The sequence below is a fragment of the Falco rusticolus genome, chromosome 4 (genome assembly GCF_015220075.1).
Source record: "Falco rusticolus isolate bFalRus1 chromosome 4, bFalRus1.pri, whole genome shotgun sequence".
Lineage (NCBI taxonomy): Eukaryota > Metazoa > Chordata > Aves > Falconiformes > Falconidae > Falco > Falco rusticolus.
The window spans coordinates 62,235,854-62,257,559 of NC_051190.1; the positions used below are offsets into that span (position 1 = coordinate 62,235,854).

The 21,706-nt window shown below is 38.1% G+C and overlaps 1 protein-coding gene across 9 annotated transcripts in view; it reads right to left on the reverse strand.

The window, feature by feature from the left end:
* The window catches only part of LARP4B (La ribonucleoprotein 4B), a 58,343-nt gene that overhangs the window by 11,499 nt on the left and 25,138 nt on the right, over positions 1-21,706 (reverse strand). For 5 of the 9 annotated variants that reach the window (XM_037384081.1, XM_037384083.1, XM_037384082.1 and 2 more), the window contains 11 exons: positions 14,434-14,581; positions 14,107-14,268; positions 11,990-12,071; positions 10,984-11,120; positions 8,347-8,450; positions 6,474-6,584; positions 5,923-5,976; positions 5,361-5,570; positions 2,184-2,290; positions 1,414-1,668; positions 77-122 (listed from right to left, as the gene is read on the reverse strand). In XM_037384081.1, coding sequence (XP_037239978.1) covers positions 77-122; positions 1,414-1,668; positions 2,184-2,290; positions 5,361-5,570; positions 5,923-5,976; positions 6,474-6,584; positions 8,347-8,450; positions 10,984-11,120; positions 11,990-12,071; positions 14,107-14,268; positions 14,434-14,581 — 1,416 coding nt within the window. Of the gene's footprint in view, positions 1-76; positions 123-1,413; positions 1,669-2,183; positions 2,291-5,360; positions 5,571-5,922; positions 5,977-6,473; positions 6,585-8,346; positions 8,451-10,983; positions 11,121-11,989; positions 12,072-14,106; positions 14,269-14,433; positions 14,582-15,949; positions 16,381-16,473; positions 20,894-21,706 lie in introns of those variants that run through there. The other 4 variants (XM_037384079.1, XM_037384077.1, XM_037384080.1 and 1 more) reach the window with 3 other exon arrangements.

A 21,706-nucleotide genomic window follows, 5' to 3' on the forward strand; every position in this document is an offset into this window, starting at 1 on the left:
CTACTCCACATAATATCCATACTATTGCCTTGTTACCCTACTTTTATTATAGATTAATACAATCATGAACACTCACTGTAAACTTGTCCTCCCTTTTCTTTCGGTAGCCATATGAGTTTTTCCTAAGGGAAAGAAAGCAGTTATTAGAACCTTGCCTATAGATAAATGGAAGGCAGTTGGCAAAACCAGGAGAAATTAATTCAAAAATTTATTTCATCTATCTTCATTCTAGACAGGTTATTAAAAAAGTGTTTTAGGGAAAAATTAAAGGTAAGGATCTTATACAAGTCAGCATAAGAATACAGTGGTCACAAATAATTCCGGCATTTAAAGCATCTCTGTGCCGATTACATATAAGGCTTAGACAAAACCTTTCAATACCCAAAGTAAAGGGTTTGTCTTTTTGATGGCTGTGCACCTTTGAAATACAGCTATTTTCAAGTCCTGTAAAGCCCCTCCAAAGCATTTTCAGCACTTCTCCCCCAGCCCTGCTTCAGCTAAAGCCCCTCCACACAGCAGTTTGAAATCTGCAGTGCGTTCTAATGTTTCAATCTATTTTGTTTTCTACTTGACTTAAGTACTGACAATTCCTGTACATTTTCATACTCCACTTAAGCAATCTTGTTTTCTATATCCTTAATCATACTCTCACATCCACTAGTTACAACACAATTTGGCAAAACAGATTTAGACAAGTATTACAATCCTTGCACAAAATCCCCACTTAATTTTGCAGTGATACAACACAAGTCTAATATAGAATCATCTGCAAAAGACTTAAGATATTTTCCAATTCAGTAAGTCACTCGATGTGATTTACTTGGAGACAAAAACACAGCCATTATTAAACAAAGCTGCACAGTACTTTTATAAAGCACTTAGAACTGTACAGTACTGAATAAATTCCAGGATAAGCCTGCTAAATTCTCAAATTAATATTGGTGCCACCAATTTTCAGCTCCCCAGGTGAGGTTTTTTTGGGGTTTTGTTTGGTTGTTTTTAACCTGCATAACAATAGTTTTCTTTGAATGTAATCTTTTTTCCTTCATCCATACCAATCCATCACCTTTGTTGTTGTAAATTTCTAATTTGGGCAAAATTCTGACCTTTCAACTGAAAAAATTAACAATGAGCACTGCTAGTACAGGTTCAGGTGCACAGCCTACACTGCTTAACAACGGAATGGGCAGACCTGCTTCATTAAATTCAAACAATCTGTAAAAACTTTTTTACAACAGATGAAGAAAGGACAGAGGATTAGATGTTATCTTACAGCTGTAAATTGTTCGTCAGTTGCCATTGACGATTTTCATTTGGTAGGAAAGCATGCAAGTCCACTTTGCTTATGTTCTATCTTCAGCACTTTAGAAGCAGCAATACCAGGTTCAGAGGACAACCATCGAGGACACTCACCTTCCTCTACCTAATCCAGGAGACGAGTCAACACTGGTCTGTTCCATCCGTCCAGTTCCCACTTCCCTCTTGGTGTAACTCGTAGTAGCATTCTGCATCCGTGTCCTGTTTTGTCCCGGCTGCCGCGTCTGTGGACTCCTGACGCCATTGATTAAACGATCAGCAGAAAAGTTGAATATTGTAGGACTGTCTAGAAGCCCAGGTCCCCTTTCTGCACTGGGTATTGTATGTCGTATATGAGACTTGCTAGGATTCCTACAAATTCAAAAGTCATTTCAACATACGTACTATGAGAGATCTTCTGAGGCCTAAGGCTATACACAGAATTGAGAAGAAGCAAGGTCTTTAGTCCTTTATTGCAAATTTATAAGAATGAAAAATATCCAATTTAATAGGTCATGTGAATTCCCAAAATTAACCTTTTCGCTGTCTTTTTTCAACTATGGCTTTACTAAAAACTACTTGAAATTGAAAATACTATACAAATAATCCTTCCTGCTGATCACATGCCATCATTCAGTGTATTTCATCTGAATGCCCTAGATCACGGAACAGACAAGTTCTCAGTTTTCAGACAGTCCATTTACATTTAGAAACAGTACATCCACTAACAGCAGCACCATCTGCCCTTTGGCCTCACTTAACCTTGCACCACGGTCAATTTCACAAGTATTTTCAAGTTAGCTGGTGTCACAAAAATAAGCAGATTAAAAGCCCACGAGCCAAATACTAGAATAGTACGTATATTGTTAAAAGATTTTTGAACTTGCCTGTTCCTGGGAGGATATTGTCTGAGCGTAGTCAATGGAGAAGCAGCAGGCTTAAAGGTTGGAGATGTGAACCCATTGATAAAACCAGTATTTGGAAACGGCGTTACCTGAAGAATACATTGCATGCTCATAATTACAAACTGAGTACTATTTTTTCTTAACCCCATACTTCACATCATTCTATACAGGGCAGTACTTAAAACGTTGGCTCAAACAGCAATACAGCATTTGTCCAGTGCCTTGTAACCAGCTTAGAAAATGCTGGGTTTTGAGAAGACATATTCAAGCTCTGATGATTGGAAAACGTTGAGCCAAAATTCTTGGCTGTAAGCAACACTCCTATATCACACCATACTATGCACGACTTCAGACTACAGAGATCCTTCATCAAAGAGTAACCTACACAGCCTGTAAGTTTTTCTTCTAATTTATGTGTGAATCCCTCCCAAAAAAGAACAAAAATTGGTTTTTAGTCCCTCATTCTACGTATCTTCCATGTGACACCTAAATAAAGTCTAGAGAGTAAGTGGATGTTGAATAGGCCTCTGATTCTTTTCACATCTTACCACATTATTCTACATGTGAATTACTGTCTTGTTGCCTGAAGAAGCAACATTAGCAAAAGATTTTTTGGGGTGGGTGCATATCCATGTCTTGTATTAACAAGATACCTACAAACTTGAAACATGTTCATAGTAATTTCTGCAACCTCAACTAGCACACTTTCTTTTTTTCAAAATGAATGAATGAGTTTCGTTTAGGAAGTGTTATCATTAGCAACAGCAAATGCTTGTCTTTGTGCCCTGAAAACAGGCAAAATGCAGAACAGTAAGACTTGTACGTAGCATTCCTTCTACAGTTAATTAAATGATGAGAAACAGCTGGGATTAAGACCATTTTCTATAAAGGTATCTTTAAGCTTGTCTAACCTTTCTTGCAAAAGTTAAAGCAAATCGCTAATCAATGAAAAAAGTTTAACACCAAAGCTGTCATGTTGAACTACTGTTAGTCTAACCTAGCATTTGCTGTCATGTGTGCTATCTCAAACTCCAAAAATAGGCCATTAGAAGTTTAATAAAGCTATTTTAGGAACAAAGTTTCATCAAAATACTGCTTTGAAGTGCTTTCTGCTTTAATAGTTACAACTTGAGCACTGTAAAATTCAATCAAAACTAGTAACTAGTGAACCTGTATGAGAAGACATTAAGCATACTAAAGGAAAACAAATTCAACTCATTGCTTAAAGGGACTCTAACAATATTCACCCCTTTTCTTTAAGAAAGGGTGACTTTTTTTTGAGACAAAAATGTCATTTTCATTTTCCAGTAACAGCAAAAGTATAAATTTGCTTTCTCCACAGAATTCATCTGGCTCATATAAAGTACACTTTTTTAATACAAGCAGGAGAAACCAGATCTTCTTAGTACTATTAAGTACTTGAAGAAGTAGGTAGGTTTAGAATTTTGAGGACAAGTGTTACCATATTCTAGTTTCAGAACTAAAACTGGATGTCCATGCAAATGGGTGTATTAAATCTCTAATAAATCAGACAAAGCATTGTTAGTGTTTATGCTAAGGCACAAAAGAAATTTCTGCTATATTTGCACACAAGTCTACACACAAACTGCAACCCTGTCTCATGGAAATTATTCCTGTGTGATAGTCTCTCATGGTCTCTGTTCTCAAGCAATTTCTATTCAAATATAGCTCTTCCTATAAAAGGTTCAAGAAACATATTAATGTACACAAAATGCAGCTAACCAATGACAATATGCTGCAGAACAGCAGGAGGTAGAGCTCTGCTAGCTGGTTTCTTAAGAAAGGTATGAGATCTTTAATGCTGGCAAACTTGAATCGTCTTCCCCCAAAGGCCAAGACTAGTAAGCTTTCTGGAACACAAAAAGTTCCAGGATGACATAAGGCAGATACACACTGTGCTGTGCTTGAACCTGTGGCCAATTAATCTATGTCTTCTACACCAATGCCATCCAACTACTTCACTATCCCACAGCAAGTCTGTGCAGTGGTCAATCTTAGTTATCTAGAGGTAGAACAGTTTTCACTGCTGCTTAATAAGGTGGCTTTTCTCCTGAAACAGCATCATTCACTGTGCTACCCTGTCTCCTCCGCATTCTTCATCTCCCTGAAAAAGCCTCCCCCTGCAAGGGTTCTGGCTACCTTCCCTGCACGTAAAGTATTTAGCACACCAACTTTTTAATTAGCTTGCTGTTTGTTACACGAGAAGTTTGCTCAAGTTTGTTCAAGGACACTTTAATCCTCTGCCAAAAAAGCTCCAACAAAGCTTCTAGTTTTGAGCATTGCTACCCTAGTTTTTTAGCTGCAAGTCAAGAGGCATTTACAGAGGGGAGAAAGAGGTTCCACATAGAGCAAACAGTCTCCCAGTCATTACAGAAAGCTATATTCACATTAGCTTCTGTAGGGTAACAGCGACAGCAGACTACAAAGGCCAAGGTAATTCTGATGGGACTGTCACAGTGGAGGAAAAGATGAAAGCAGCATTCCAGCATGTATTGGACATCTCATTAGCATATATATGGTCTTATTGCTATCACTCTAGCTCTAAGACTTACCGATAGCCCCTTTAAGAAAGTTGTTTTTTTTTTTAATTAAGCAATTGAAAAGTGAGTTATTTTTTAAAGTAATTTTATTTTTTATTGCCAAACAAGATGTTACTTTTGCACAGAAAATATTTTGCTTTTAAGAACATGCTGAATAAGGTAATTCAGCATGTTAACCTGGAACTTCATTTTCTTGCTGAAAGATCAATATACTAAGGTATCCTTATTTATCTGATTCCATTAAGTTTATTCAGTACATATCAGAATTGTTTTTTCTCCTAGTCACATACATTTTCTGAAGATCTAATTTCTAAGGAGGCTTTTAACCATTACTAAAAGAAGTCTTTAGGAAAGATACGTTTTGGTAATGGCTAGTTAATAATCTTTACTAAAGAACTGCCTCAAAAAGTTCAAGAGAATCACACTGCAGCCTGAGACCAGATACAATCTTCAAATAATTCATCTTGAACACCATGGGAAGAATTTTAAAGAACTTTTTCAAGAATCAGTATCTTAAACTCCCCCTTTCGGGATACATATGCTTCCTATACCCCAAGACTTAAAAAGAATGCACCCGTTTGATAACCAAGAGACTTACCAATGAAGGGTCAAGGTAGCTGTGTGTGGCTGACCAGGTCTGTGGGCCAATTAAGCTGTACAATGGAAACTGCTGATGGGGGCTGTATACCGGAGGTAAGTAAAAGGATGTTGTGTAACGCTGCTGTGTGTAGAGGTTCATATCCAGAGGTCTATATCCATTCTTTGGCAAAAATGTGTTTATAGCTATTGCCTTTGCTTTTATCCTTGCCTGCAAAGGAGATTAGATTATTTATTACAGCAGCCTTTCAAATTAAATCAAAATGGTTCAAACTAGCAGCTCTCAAACTTCTACTGGACACTTGTCAAGTCACTGCATTCTCCTTCAAGGAAGGCAGAAACAACTGAATGCTTCCCTGTTGGCCTGATGGTGGGATGCATGTACCACCGCCAGAAGGGAAGAAAAGGAGAAGTAAATGGCATGTGCTACATTTCAAAGCCCATCTCCAGCTCAAATGACTACTCAGATTGGACCACTTAAATTTGTATTAGAAAACAGCATGAGCCCCAGAATATATACACAACATGCCCATAAGACACCCCTCCCATAAAGCTCTATTTACCTTAATTGGTTTTCCTTGGAAAGTTTTCACTTCTTCTCTAAGGTATCTGTAAGCCTTTAAAAAAGTAATTATAAAATTTGTCAAATAATTTCAACAAAGGAAACTTAAGTCTTGAGTCTAAGCCTAACCTAAGGCTAATTCTTGAAGCATCTGCTAGTTAGACTATAGAAAACCCTCATATGTAATCTGCATTTGGCAAGATTTAAGTTATTGTTGAAGTGCTTCAGTAGCATTAAAACAAGATTAATTTTTACGATCAAAGCATTTCAATGTGTCATACAATATATCAATATTCTTACTACAAAAAAAAATAAAATACAACTGTTTGTATACAGCCAGGATAGGTGAACAAGATAACACTCTTACAGGGTTATGTTTAATAGTACTGATAACTGGATATTAGCTAAGGAGAAGCACTACTGGTTTTAGAAGTTTCAGTATTTTTCTTTTAAAATTTTTACATATTTGTAATATACTTTAAAACCCATCAATCCACTCTCATCCCACCCTTGTTTACTGTTATATTCTAAAATGATTCAAAATAGTCTTACCTGCTGTGCATCAGCTTCCGATTCAAACGTGATGAACCAATTGTCATTATAGGCAAACTCACAGTTGATAAACTTAGGCAAATTATCTCCTTTGAAAAGTGCTTCAACCTCCTAAGGAAAGTGGTTTTGATAGGAAGGGAGAGAAAAGAGTGGGGGAAAAAGAAAATGGATGGACAGAAGAAAACATCAATTTGAAGTGCAGAAATCTGGAACTCCAGGTAAGAAAGACAAAAATCCCTTTTGGCCTTACAAAACAGAACTTAGAACTTCAGACACCTGCAGTAGTGTTAGCTGTCTCCAGTCTCCCCACTAACCAGAAATAATTCAAATAAGCATTGTCTAAAGGCCATGTGGCAAGTAGTAGTTGCTTGTTCCTTCATATCCAGGAAGATAAGCTATTTAGGCCATAGAGACACACTTAAATTTGGTGTCAAGTACAGAAAAATGTCTATTTCTCCCCAGTCCCCAAAACTACAGAGCCACGTGAAAACCTGTGCATACCGCATGGGGTAGAAACCTGCCCTTCCAGCAGAAACCTAAAGATACACTAACTCAAGGGACTACTGATTAACATATTTGAAACAGGGTTTGTTGTCTTGAAAACAATTGCCTAGTTAGTACAGAAGACTTGGACTTTATATTCATTTTAATCCATTTGCATATTATTTGTCACAGAGCTGAGGCATGCATCATCAAAAAGCAATACAACTTGGGAGGCCTTACAAGCACTTTGAAATTCTGCTGCTTAAATAAAGCCTGATCATGCTATGGCAGAAAACTTATCCTATTAGATCTGGCTTGTTAAGTCTAGATTTTCCAGACTGGCAAATTTAAACACAATGTATAAAACACTTCAGATCACCTCTTTTGAGAATAAAGACACCTCAGAACTTTGCTGTCATTAAGCATTTAAGAGCAATCCCCCAGTACTAATATATCCAACCTGACAAACTAATGACAGCAGAGGAAAAAAAAGTATCTGTAGTATTAAAAGCTAGGCAGTCTTTGAAATGTTACATTTACAAAGCTAAAACCAGCTGATATTTTGAAGCTACATGTTATGGCATATCTAATTTCTTCCCTCCAATTCCTTTTAGCATTTTGTTTCATGCTCCTGTTTATTAATTAAGGCCACTTTTTGTAGTTAAACCGCAGGACTTTTTATTTTCGTATGAAGACTATCAAAAGCAACTCTTTCAGAATCTTTATTCTTCCTCGTAAAATTAAAGGGGGAAATAAAATACCTATTCATCATCAAGAACCTTTTTTTAAAATTCCAGTTGGTTTAATCCATGGCCCAGTCATTTTTTTTCTAGTCTTTCTGTTAGTCATAGTCCCAGATACAGAGTTGCATTGAATATCTTTCCAAGAATCAAGTTCTCCACTCTTGCTCTCATTCCACAAGCCAGCAGAGATCCTTAGCAACCTGTTGTCACCTCCACCCTCAGCATTATGGAAATATTTGCAAAGTTACATACTTTATCCTAACAAGCTTCAAGGCACAGCAGTGGCATTTTCCATTCTAAGACTTATCTTACCTCATTTTTGTTTGCTATTTATCCAAGGAGCTGAGCGCTAAGTGCATATGGATAAGCCAGAGTCCAAGAATATTATGGTATCTCTACCAAACACAGCATTCCCAGTTTTTCAGCCCTCTGCACAGCTACAGGTTTTACCCACAGTCTTATTGAAGGTAACATGCTTCTAACAAATATATTTATTATCCAAACACATTCAATAGATGAGGGTTTAGACACATTGCTAGAAACTAACAATGTAGTAAGAAATGTGATATGCTTATTCAAATCTGGAATAAATCTAACTTCCAAATCCTAAGGAAAAAGCATTCTTTACTGAACAATTAAACACTTACTTCAATGGGGGTAGATTCAGGTACTTCACGTAAAATAACAATACAACGATTCTGATTTGGCCTAACTTTTTCTCCCTTCTCATCCACTTGGACTAAAGGCAACGCTAAGAGAGAAAAAAAATATGATTTTTAGCTGTCAGCAATCATTAGTTTTTAATTCTGAAGGCACACAGAGTCATGTTCTTTTTTCACTCTTACTTTAGTGGTAACATGCAATAGCCTTTTCTGAGAATTTAATCATAGAATCCCTGATTGGAAGGGACCTAGAAGATCATCTGGTACAACTTTTCCTGGCAAAAGCACAGTCTAGACAAGATGGCCCAGCACCCTGTCCAGCTGAACCTTAAGTGTCTAATGTTGGGGAATCCACCACTTCCCTGGGGAGATTATTGATTATTTCAGTGGCTGATTGTTCTCACTGTTAAAAGTTTTCCTCGTGTCCCATCAGGATGTCCCCAGGAGTAACTTGCACCTATTACCCCTCATCGTAAGGTGCTAGACCTTACACTGTGTTAGTTCATTTTTCCAGCCTATCCAGATCTTCCTGCAGGGTTGCTCTCCCTTCCAAAATATCCACTTCCTCACTCTGTTTGGTATCATCAGCAAACTTTATCAGGGTATCCTTGATCTCATCATTCAGATCACTTATGAAGAAATTAAACAGAGTTTGCCCAATATCGATCCCTGAGGGACCCCACTCATTATAGGCTGCCAGCTTAAAAAGCAGCTATTTACCACCATCCTCCAGGTACAGCCTGCCAGCCACCTTCCCACCCACTGCACAGACCACAACACATCCATTTCTCTAGGAGGATGATGTGGGAAACCATGTCAAAAGCCTTGAAGAAATCCAGATAGACAATGTCCACTGCTCACCCCAAATCAACCAAGCAGCTAGCTTAGTCATAGAAGGCCATCAGGTTTGTCAAGCACGATTTGTCCTTGGTGACTCCTTGCTGGCTTTTCCCAGTAATGTGCTTCATTTAACTTGTGATAGCCCCCAGGAGAATTTGTTCCATAACTTTCCCAGGGACCGAAGTAAGACTGATGGGCCTATAATTTCCTGGATACTCCTTTAAGCCCTCCTTGTGGAGGAGTAACATTAGTCTTCTTCCAGTCTTCTGGGACATCCCCAGTCTCCACAACTTCTCAAAGATTATGGAGAGCAGCCTCACAATGACATCAGCCAGCCCTCATCACCCTCAGGTGATACTGTCACAGCCCACTGATTTGTAGGGGTCAAGCTCCCGTAAAGTTCACATATCAACTCTTCCTTCACTGACTGTCTGGGTCTGTTTTTGCATCAACTTGGATTTTTGTTCCTAAGGCTTGAGGCTCAACAGTACTGGTAAAGACAGAGGTCTCTGCCTTTTCAGCATTGTTGGTGACTAATTCACCTCTTCTGTTTAATGGCAGGCCAGGATTTTCCTTCTGTTTCTGCTTCTTGTTGACTGACCTGAAGAAGCTTTTCTTGTAGTTTTTGTCATCTCTGGCCAATTTCAATTCAAGCTGAGCTTTTGCTTTTCTAACTGCATCACTGCACACACCCTGGCAATGCCCTCATAGTTCTCAACTGTCATTCATCTGCTTTTCCATCTCTGGTACGTTTCTCTTTTGGTTTTGAGCAGACTCAGAAGCAAACAGTTAAGCCAAGGGGATCTTTTGCTCTGCCCACTTCCCTTACCGTTAAAGGGGATGAACTCTTTTTGTGCTTCCAGAAGAGCATTTCTGAAAAAACTCCCAGCACCTGCTAGCTCCTTTATCCCCCCCATGGAAGCTTCCCACAGAATCCCTCCCAGCTGAGCTTTGAGCAAGCTGAAGCTGCACTTCTAAAGTCTAAAACCTCTCTTAGTACTAGCCTTCAGTGTGCTCAGCAGGATCCCAAACTCCACAACATTGTGATCACTGCTGCCAGGGCTGTCATTAGCTGAGATATTACAAAGCAGGTTTTCTTGGTTTGTGAGCAGCGAGTCCAGCAGTGCCTCATTCCTGGTCGGCACATCTAACACTTGTATGAGGAAGCAGGCCTCTACGCGTTCCAGGAACTTGATGATTATGTGAGCTGCTGTATCTTCTTCCACTGAATGTCTGGGCAGTTGGAGTCACCCATAAGAACCAGGCTCTGTTGACCTGAAGCCTGCTTAAGTGACCCAAACATTTTGTTGGCTTTATAGTCCTGGTTTGGAGGTCAGTAGCAGGTGCCTACTGTAAGATTCCCCCTTGGAGATGACCCCTCTGATCTTGACCCAAAAGCATTTAATGGGGCTTCTACAATCTCCATAGTGATTTCCATACATTCAAGGTTCTCCTTAACGTAAAGCATGACTTCTCCTTTTCTTTGCCTGTCTTTACAAAACAGCCTAGTGTCCCACCACATCACACAATTTAAGCTCACATTCTCATTTACAGAGATCACTACTCAGTACCTCAAATGTGAAGTAGCTTTGACAAAACCGCAGTCCTATAATCGTGATGGTCTACACTGTGAGCTGCTTGCTTAGTGCTTACAGAAAAAGGATAGCATTTTATTGTGATACAGAACAAAAAAAAAAGGAAGAGATTGAAACCCCAGATTAGCAGTAACCCAGATACAGCAATAACCAAAACACTTTCTAGCACTGAGGGATTTTTACTTACATCTCAGCACTTCAACAATCAGATCCATATCAGTACTGAGTTTCTTGACATGATCAAGGTTTGCTACTGTCATTATTGGCACATACTGATCACTGTCCATCTGTGATATAAGGTACATGTCACTGGCAAGATTTTCTCTGTTGGGAGAGAAAAAAATAAGAACAAGGAAATGTCACAGATGTAACTTTTGCCAACAAATCTGAGGCAAACAACTCATCACATAGAACGCAGATTGCTACACTAAATTTTGTATTCAGCATGTTTACAAACTCCCTAGTCCGTTCACTTACTGAAATTTCACTTCCTAGGAAACATGAACATTTTTCTTTTCATTCATGCAACATCTTTCTGGTTCAGGCAGCACATTACCCCCACAAACACATAATACTGTTGGGAGTTTATTACTTCAAATGACCACTGGTTGTAACTGGTTATGCAACAGTATACAAATTAAGAATTGTTCTAGGTTATTAAGACATGTGTTTAAGCTGTTTTTACCCAGACAAGCACTGAGAATAATTAACTAAACTGCTTTGATGCTCTTGCATCAGTCTATACTGCAACATGTGTGATTCAGAGCCCTTTTTTTTTTAAATTGATCATTTATATTGTAAAGTGATCTACAGATGCACAAAAATCCTACTTTATCAATGCAAATTTTTAAATTATTAGCTTAAAGCTTTACAAAATGGCTTAAGTTACTCAGTTTTAATTTGCAGAAAAACATCAGTAACTCATTAAAATTCACCTGATCCATAACTGCTTGTAACTACTCTCACTAGAAAACAATGTATTTGCTAGTTTATGTTTTAGGCCCAGAAGTTTCACACAAGCTTTAACAGTTACATCAATACAATACTCAAATTTGTGTGTTGCTTTCCCCAATTACTCATCCTTCCCACTCAGTTTTAAGTGACAGCTGAGAAGTATATTGATATACATTCCAAGTTAGGTACTGGATTTTGTTAGTTATCCTCCAGTTTGCTACATTTTGGTATATACATACCTAGATAAACAGAATTCCAGTGTTTTTTTCAGTAATTCTCGTAAGTCTTCCTGACCTTCGGGCTGCAACTGTTCATTTCCACCTAATAATTAAAATACTTAAGTTTAAATTTTGTTATGCTATATTACACAATATTTTAATCAAGCTATCGTGTCTACTGCTGTCTATATAACTAGTAACAATTTTTCCAATTCATTAAATGTTCATTAGTTCAGCACCCACCAAAATGGCAGAGGGACACTTTTTTTTTAAAACAGAAAAAAGACCCATATCTCACTTTACTTGTTAATCTCTGTTCTCCAACTACATATAAATTTGAAGCAGTTTTATAAGAGCAGCTACAAACACATCTGAAAGTAAACACTGAGACAATTTAGCTCCCATATGTGTCTTCCAGTCTTAGGAAACCAATTTTCAGCTGACTAAACCCTGACTAATGCAACCAATACAGCAAGCGACCAGCATAATGGAGGCACTTCATACTTCTGGCCTTGCTCTAAATCCCCACCACATTAATCCAGAAAAGTGTTTACAAACCATAGTTATGAAATATCAGCAGATATCCAATCAATTAACAACAGATGTGTGATCACTTAATATCTTGACTAAGAAGGAGACAATGGTTTAAGACGTTAAACTGTTAAAGATCGGAAGTTCACTGTGGCTTTTAGAGATTTGTAAAACACATGACATGTTTCATAAATTAGGGTTTTTTACAGGGTATTTCACACCAACAACTCCATTCCCTTCAGTAATTTCATCCTTTTCTTCAGCTCTCCTTAACCCTTCTTCCTAAAGCAACTCTTAAGTCCTCCCACTGTTTTGTCCTTCACATGTTCTATTCTGATGTAGATAATGCCAACACCTGAGAAATACACCTAGCCGGTACCACTATTTCTCTTCCCCATCTCCTCTTTCTTCCTTGCCCAAAACCTAGCAAAGACCAAATTTACATGCATTTTTAAAAAATAATAAAATAAAAATAGTCAGATTTCAGAGTTCGGACCACCTATGTCACTATTCATTTAGTGGCATAGATCTGACCTGCTATCCAGCTGCTTTACAATACTATTTGACTCATTGAAAGTTAACTGTTTCAGGCACGTAAAGGACACACTGACAAGTTCTAACACTAAACTGTGGAACACTGTTCCCTTCTAGAGAGCTAGGCACCATAAATATAATTTTCTGTTTGCCAGTTAGTAATTTTTTAATATTCCCCAATAGTACCGTTGAATAGCAGAGTCAAAGAGAACTTTCGGTTTTCAACACAAGCAAGGATGATGCCACAGTTGTGTCTGGTTTCAGTCATCTTGATTACCAACTATTATGGATGCTATACTGGTCATTTCAAATACACGTTATAAAATCAGCTAAGCACAATGCACATGGAACAGATGTCTCAAATCTCAAACAGCCAGTACATTTTCCTCTTTCCCATTCCTCATCTCCGTTCAAGTAGTAATCCTACATGCATCTTGCAGGCCTTCTGTCCCCTTCAGTGAAATATAAGCATGGCTGAACCTCTATGCTAGTTTCCAGAAGTTTCTTAAAACATGCCATCTGGTATAGGCTACAGCTACTAACAGTTGCACTGAAAAAAGTTCATGGAAGTTCATTAAAAAAGAATGCAAAGAAATCAAGACTAAACTGTTGCTTATTTTAGCATTTTAAAAAAGTACAAGACTAATCTTCCAACACATTAACATTACTACTTGAGACACAAATGGTATGTGAATTTCACCTCAGTACCTGACCCCGCTAGGAACATGCGGCTTAGGTAGATATCTAAATGTAAATGTCTACACTGGGGACTTGCATTCACAATAACATTTCAGAAAACAATACTCTGCTATATCCAGAACTTATGATCAATTCTGTGGAGTATCGCATAAGGCCTACACAAAACAGGAGGAGACTGATTTCTAAATATGTCTAAACCTGAGGGCAAAAAAGACAGGATTTTCCAGGGTCTGTTTACAGAACACATACATTGAACAACAGAAGTGGTGGGTTTTTTGGTTGGGTTTTTTAATGGATGCTCACTTTTCAACTCAAAGTATGTTTTCTTTTTTTTTTTTTAATCCAAGTCCAATCAAATATTAGCTTTCCCTTACCTGTCTGGGTAGTTTCATGCATAGACTCATACTCAGAATGATCAAGAGCCAAAGGGTTCATATCTGCCTGGTCTGACACAGAAACAGCTGGTGACGGCTCCTGCAGCTCTGTCAGCACCGCATTCTGATGCTTTTTGTCGCCATCACCATTGGCATCCAGTCCTGCAGCAGAGATGACACACTCAAATAAGCATTCCTTCTAATCACAGCAACATTGCAGATAAAACTAAAAACTGCATGCATTTTTTAAATAGGAAATTAAAATCAAGAAAGTTCTGCACTCAGCTTTACCTTTTGCATGAGCAACAGCTAGAAACTTATTCCTACCTTCTTTACAAGAATCTGGAGGTTGGTCAGGTATTTCTTCCCACGTTTTGCTCACGCTACCATCAGTGGCACCGCTTGCTTCCAAATGTAACATATGATTTCCCCAAACCTTTGCATTAGGGTTTAACTCAGAAACCTTGGTTGACTCCTACAAAGAGAAGGATTTTTGATTATGCACTTGGCGGATGCACAGCACATCTGTGCACATATATGTACATTCTCAAATAACAGTATCAGAGGCGAAACTCAAGACTGTATTGTCAAGTTTTTTCACATCCGAATATATTAACTGACTTGCCATCCCATAATTGTTTTAGGTACAGACATGACCGAAATGTGCAGCACAAGATTCATTTCCCTGATTAAGAATCACTAGAAAAGGATGGCCAAGCAAACTACAACAAACTTTCATTCTTTGCCTCTGACAAACTAACTCAACCTGTACTTGGCCCTAGATTTCAGGCAGTTCTCTAACATAACATGTTAACTTGATGTGGAATGTTACTGCATATGTTTCTGAAAAATAACAAAAAATTTAAGAAAATAAAAATGCACAGGGTTTTTCTCTGGATTTATATAAACATTCAACAGTTTTAAGGAAGCATTACAGAAAAATGAAAGCAATGAGATGTGAATGACAACTTCCATCATTACTTCAAGAAAAGAAAAATAGAACACTAATGAAAATGTAGATCCATTTTCCCCTAGGTAGAACAAAAAGAATGAATTACCAGATGCAGTTAAATCATATCTTAGGCCAACCTCCTTTAACCTGGATTAGAAATGGGCACATTTAACAGTCATATACTGTTATACATAACCATTATATACATGGTTATATTTGTACTTCAGAGATTGCTCTCTGCAGTGCCAGCACCTACAATACTTTCTTGATAGCAGCATGAGACTGTTTTCTCTTGTTTTGCTAATGTTTGAGCAAAATGCATTAAGATATTCCATACCCAGAGTATCTTTGGTAAATTTTATTATGAAGATTATAATGGGAAAGAGTATTGCTCAAAATAACACATACTAAAAAAGTTCATTAAAGTTTGTTTTATGAATTTAAGGAACATTATAGAGCTTAAGACATGCACTTCAAAACTCCATGAAGCTTTAATTATTCTGAAACACATGCACTCAAATAGTCATTATCATAGTGTATAGAAAACACTATGTTTTCTATATGTCTATATCCAGAAGGTAAAAAGATCTAAAGAATCTCAACTTAAGCACATCTACAGAATGACTGAGAAAAGACATGAAAAGTAGTAGTGTTCAACTGCTTGAATAGTAAGGATTCAAAGATTACAAGTTTGATCAGTTTCCATTTTTAATACAAAAGTTCCCCCCCCAGGAGATAAACTTAAGACTCTAGTATGATCCACTGCCAGGACTGCAACTGCTGGGCAAGGTAAGAGCAGCTGTGTAACAGAGTACTGTGGAGAGCAATGGTTCTGCTCAGCAGGGAAGAGTAGCAGCAGCTACCATGGGTCACCTTTTGTTTCTTTCTTACCCCAGCCAGCCAAGATCCAGTCTAACTCAATTCCTCATGCTCCTCCTGCAGCCACTGCTTTCTACAGCACTTCAGAAGATCACCTCCTGAAGCAAGCAAAAGGTTTCCTAATTGCTACAAAACAAGAACTTTAAGCTTTCAGGAAATGCACAGACATTTCTTCCTATTTGAAGGTAAAGAGTACTACTACCAGTCTGTAGAAAGTTTCCCTTCCACATACTTAAGCGTTCATCTCAAGCTCATCCAGAATTGAGAACGTGCAATCAAGATACTTTGCCCAAAATTTGAACATGCACACAAGGTAAATAGAACAAAAAAAAAAAGAAAAAATAATAATCAATATCCAGCAACATCCTGAACCACTACATGTTGTATAGCATTCAGTTTTGCAAAGGAAAGAGTGGTCAGCTTCAAGACAAGTTAACACATTAAATATAGCTACCTAATAAAACCAGTTTGACTTGCCTTAATTCCTAGCTTCAGCTTTAAGCTTTAACATCAAATCACTTTTGCAGAATACTTACAAGTTTGTCTTTATCTCGCCATCCCGAAGTACCAATATTTTCTGGTGTTAGCAGCTGATATGGGTATCTTCTCACTGAGTACGAAGTACCTGTCAAGTCTTCAGGTCCATTCTGGAAGTTTTCACTAACTATACACAGCCTGTCATTCTTTACAGTATCGTTAGAAATCGCATTATTCCATAGAAAGCCCATCAGATATTCACCATTGCCAGCAGTAACGGTGCCAGAAAACAGCTGTTTTGTCCAATCAGTATTGTCAGTATGAAGACTGATAAAATGTGACCACATTTCAACTTGGGGATTTTGTCTGTCCAGTTCATAGGAGTGCTCTTGGTCACTCAACGCATCTTCCATCAGGTCTAATATACACTGCTCACTGCCTTGCTGAAATCCTGCGGCACCAGGAGAGGCACTGTGTATTTCATAGGAAGGAGTAGCAGCATATTTGTCTACCTGCTTTGGGTCAACAAAGACTCCAAGCTCTTTGTTTGAGAAAGTCTTGTGATCTGACTGCATCTGTTCCCAACTTGTGGTCAAGTCATTCATTTCAGTATTTAATAAGTAACTGGTGTTTTTCAGTTCAGCAGTCTTGGTCTCTAACTGCTTTAAATCCCCTGTAGTAAAAGCTTCTAGCTTCCCAGTTGACATATCAAAACCAGTAAGGTTCTCCTCCTCTGAGTGGATGCTGACACACTCTTTTACTTCATCATCCTGCAGATTACGCTCATTAACACCACACACTCTTTCTTCACAAATTCCTGATCCTACTTCAGTAAAAGGCCCAACAGACACTTGGATGTTCCCGACCTCTGGCTCTGGACTGGCACAGTGACATAACTCAGGCTCTTCTACTGGTTTATCATGCACATGAGAATATAGATTTTGACACAATGAAGGTAAACAATTGTGGGCTTTATGTAAGAGATTACTGGCGTCTTCCAGATTTTTAGTGTCATCTACCAATTTTACACAGTTGTCCAAAGCTGCAGGTACAGCGGAGTTAGAGTAAGCATTCTGATCATGAGTCAAGACTTCACTGCAATTTAAGAGGCTTTTACCATGATCAACAATGTTAGCATCCAAATTCTGGTTTACATTTTCTGCCTTGTTATCAATTGTCTCATTTAGGTGAACTTCAAATTTTGTCTGTTTTACAGATTCTATTACATCCCCAGCTGTTTTGGCTGGGTCAGTTCCTGCATTCCACTGATGTGCCACTGTGTGGAGGGAACATGCACCCTGCTGCTCATCCTGTCTACAGTTCATGTCCACTTTACTCATATCCTCATGTTCCACAGACACAGAAGAGATGCTGGATTTGTTATCTGAATTTGAATAACTGCATATTTTTTCTTTATTCCCTGGTGACTCTTGTGAAATCCCAGATTCTAGGCTGTTTTTCTTTAAGAACATTTCATCTGCACTTGTGTGATGTAATTCATGAGATGTCAAAGTGTCATCGCTTACCCATGATCGAGTTCTGCTCAAGCTACCAGCTTCTTCAAGCATGTTTTTTAGCTCAACAATACTCACACAGACATCTTCCTCCATGCCACGGTGGTTTGCACCTTCAGTTGATGTCTTGTTTTCAGAGCAACTCTTAATTTGAGTTTGAAAATCAGAAGCTTCTCCCAAGGTTTTGTGCATTTCAGTCCTACTCAAAGCTTCACAGCTACCCAAAACTGTACCTGTGCATTTCTCTTTATCTTTCAAGATTTCTTCCAAAACCCTGTGGTGTTCACTACAGTCAGGTACAAACATTTGGCTATTGCCGTATGTTCTTTGAAATGTTCTCTTTTCCACATTTGAGTTTACTTCACTTTCTGGCTTTAGGAAGTCACTGCCTTCAGCAAGATTTTCTGCATGTTGACTCACCAAAAAAGAATCATTGTCCATTTCTCGTAACTCTAACAATAACTTAAAGTTACCCCTTGTGTTCTCTGCCACCTGTTTGGTATTTATTTCCCTTACAACACTCAATGGATGCCTACTTAAATCGAATGGTACAGTCTCAGAATCATGACTTCCCTCATTTTTTTCTGAATTACATTCTCCAGTGTTTATCAAGACACTGAAAATACAATCAGTGTGTTTCATGTTTTCTGAATCGGGGCTGTATCTGTTCTCTTCAGCAGCATCTGCAGATTTTAAAGTATCACTAGCTGTATGGGGCGATTCATTCCAACTGACAGCATCATCTACAGCACATACCACCTCTTGTTGATTCTCAGGGACAACTTCATCATATACTTTCGCCCTTAAGCCATCTGTTACTGTATTGTCAGTACTTAACCTATGCACCTGACATCTGTTAGCCAGTAAGTTATCGTAAGAAGACTGGGTATCTATGCTACAATATTCCTTTGTTTCCTTTTTCTGCATGTTTGACCTATCCTTTTTTTTAAACTCAAACAGTTCTTTCTGCAAATTAAGCTTAGCTTCCACTTGTGCCGACTGCTGCATTGGAAATTCCTCCCCAGTGTCTAGAGGTCGTGCCATGCTGCACATTCCTTCATCAGTAACAGCTGAGTTATCTATGTCTGCTGCAGCCTCTCCATGCACAGTAGCTGGCACCTCTTCATCCCCTTTCAGATCTTCAGCATCTACAACACAAATACTGTAAAACTCCCTATCTTTTCTATTCTGTCTGTTGTCTACATCAAGATAGGAAAATGTTGGAGACCTCTCTCCGTATGAATTTGAACCTTTTTGCAGGCTGTCACTCGTGCTATCTTCAGCATTTGCTGTTACTTCATTCTGCCTTGAATGGTCACATGTAACTGCATGACCCTCCAGAAAATTTCTATTTAAGGAAATTTCACTCTGTAAGCCTTTGTCTAGGATATCTGGTACATGTGAAGTAGAAATATGATCAAACAAGCAATGCTCTTCTGCAGCTACATTTTCATTAATATTACTGTTAATATTTTCTATATTGTTCATGTACTGACCATTATTACTAGATTTTTTAGGTGCTCTTTTTTTAAAAAACTTGTCTTTATTTTCTTCACTTTTCTGCAGATTTCTGTATGTACCAGAGACCTTCAGGAGGCGACTAAAGGAATTAAAGAAGCTAAAAGGTCTGTCATACGTTCTCCTAGAGCTCTCACGAGGAGTATTCTCCATGGTTTTGTATGACTGATATTTTGCTTTTCTATCCCAGAACCCAGATTTAGAATTTGATGCTGCGCAATCATCACTACGAACGCACCGAATGCTGACCATCGCAGCTGCCCCATTAACTGTCCTTCCCACTGTACGCAGATCCTGGCTTTCCACAGTTCCTAAAATTGAAGATAAAGTTTTACTTATCCTTGACTCTGGCGCTTCCTCTTCCACAGATTTTTGCAACAAGCTGGTTTTCTCCTCATTCGTGCTGTTACTCAATTCTTTACTGAAGCAGCAGCCCATGGTTAATAAGTAGCGTCAGAGGAGTCTTCTCATTGCAAATCACCTTCCTCTGTACACTAAACTAACTTTCTACTGCTACTGAGGAAACAAGCCAACACCCAGCTGCCAAAAATAGCACACTTTAAAACCATACAGGGGTTCATATGTCATTGCCACTCAAAGTCCAAATCCCAGTTGCTGAGCCATGTTTTAGTATTTCATCATATGCACTGTAATATTCAAGCCAAATAATTCTCCTAATGAGATTACAGTCTGTTTACAAGTATTACCAAGTCTTATGAACTTCCACTGTTTCATTTCCTGAAGAGTTTCCTTCATCCAAATCATTAAAATGCTTAAATGACATCTTTCACAATGTCTGTATCTGCCAAAAACCTGCTTGCCTTCATGTTTAATACAACGCCTCCTTTCTGTACAAGGATAAATGCATTCTGGCTTCACACGTTTAAATCTGATTTTAAGACTGAACCAGTGGAAGCTATTAGATCAAAGACATTTTGGACAATTTTCTCCTTTTCCTCCCTTCCCCCAGAGCTGAACCTCTAGCAAGATTACTTCTTTAGGAAAAGCAGGCTAAAGATAGATAAGACCTCATGTATTCCATTGAGGAGACATTGTACGTTATCAGTAGCTAATTCTGTTCCAAGCCCTTTTTTTTTGTTTGTTATCTGCACACAAGAAAATACATAATCCTTCATTGATTACAGCACTGGAAGGGGCCTGAAGATCATCTAGCCATCTTATGGTACTGTGGCAGGATTAATTATACTTAAGCACCAAAAAAGTATGTATTCTTTTATAAAAAAACTTAAGACAAATTTAAAAGGTGATTTGACTAAACGCTACTTCTTCCAAAAGTCTGTCTCCAGTGTAAGTCTTCTTTGTTGTACATAGGCAGACTTCTTTCTGACCTTAGGACAGCTAGAACATCTTTATACACATGTATTTACATACTGAAAGACTTCTACTACTAAGTCCCTTTACTTGCTAAAAAAGTGTTTGTTTTTTCAAAAATGAAAACACCTAGCAATCTTTTCTGCTCTAAACAGATGTTCTTCTTTGCCTTTACATAACCTTACATCACTCAGACCTCCTCAAATCCATTCCTCTCATTTCAAATTTGGACCCCATCCTTCAGAGAGCTTGCAGACTGTACCACTACAGCACCACTCTACTCTGTTACTTAAAAGGTATTGAAAACACAGAAGAAAGTAAAACAAGACAGACCCTTAAACTCTATTTCAAATGTTCTTTCAGCTATACATTGAACTCAAGTATTATTTTTCAATTGGTTGTGCACTTTACGGCTAGTTTAATAAAGATGTACTTGAACTACAGCTTTAAGTTAACTAGTAAGAAATTATTTTATTTTCTACTGTACCCACTTGCAGGGTAAAGGCTGCTTAATACACAGAGATCCATGCTCTAATACTCTACTACCCTTACTTTTTTTTGGCATGATTGTCATTATGACTTATTTTACAGCTGCTTTCATGGCAAGTCACAAAGCCTATATAAGGCTTGAGAAATGACTCAGTCTCATTTATGTTGTCTATATGGTCTCAGTCACCACCACACTGCAAGATTTCTGCTTTGTTTCCAAAATTCCAAGACAAAAAATTTCCATCTTTACCAGAGAAGCCCACAGTCACTTTCTCATTTCCATCTCCTTCTCTTCCTTTAATTCTGACCGAAAATACAGAAAATTTACTACTATAAACATAGAAATAAATCAAGCATCAGTTCCTCTTTTACTCATTCTATCTTGTTAGTAAACTAAGTTGACATCTGTTTAGAGTAACAAAAGAGAAGCAAGCATTTT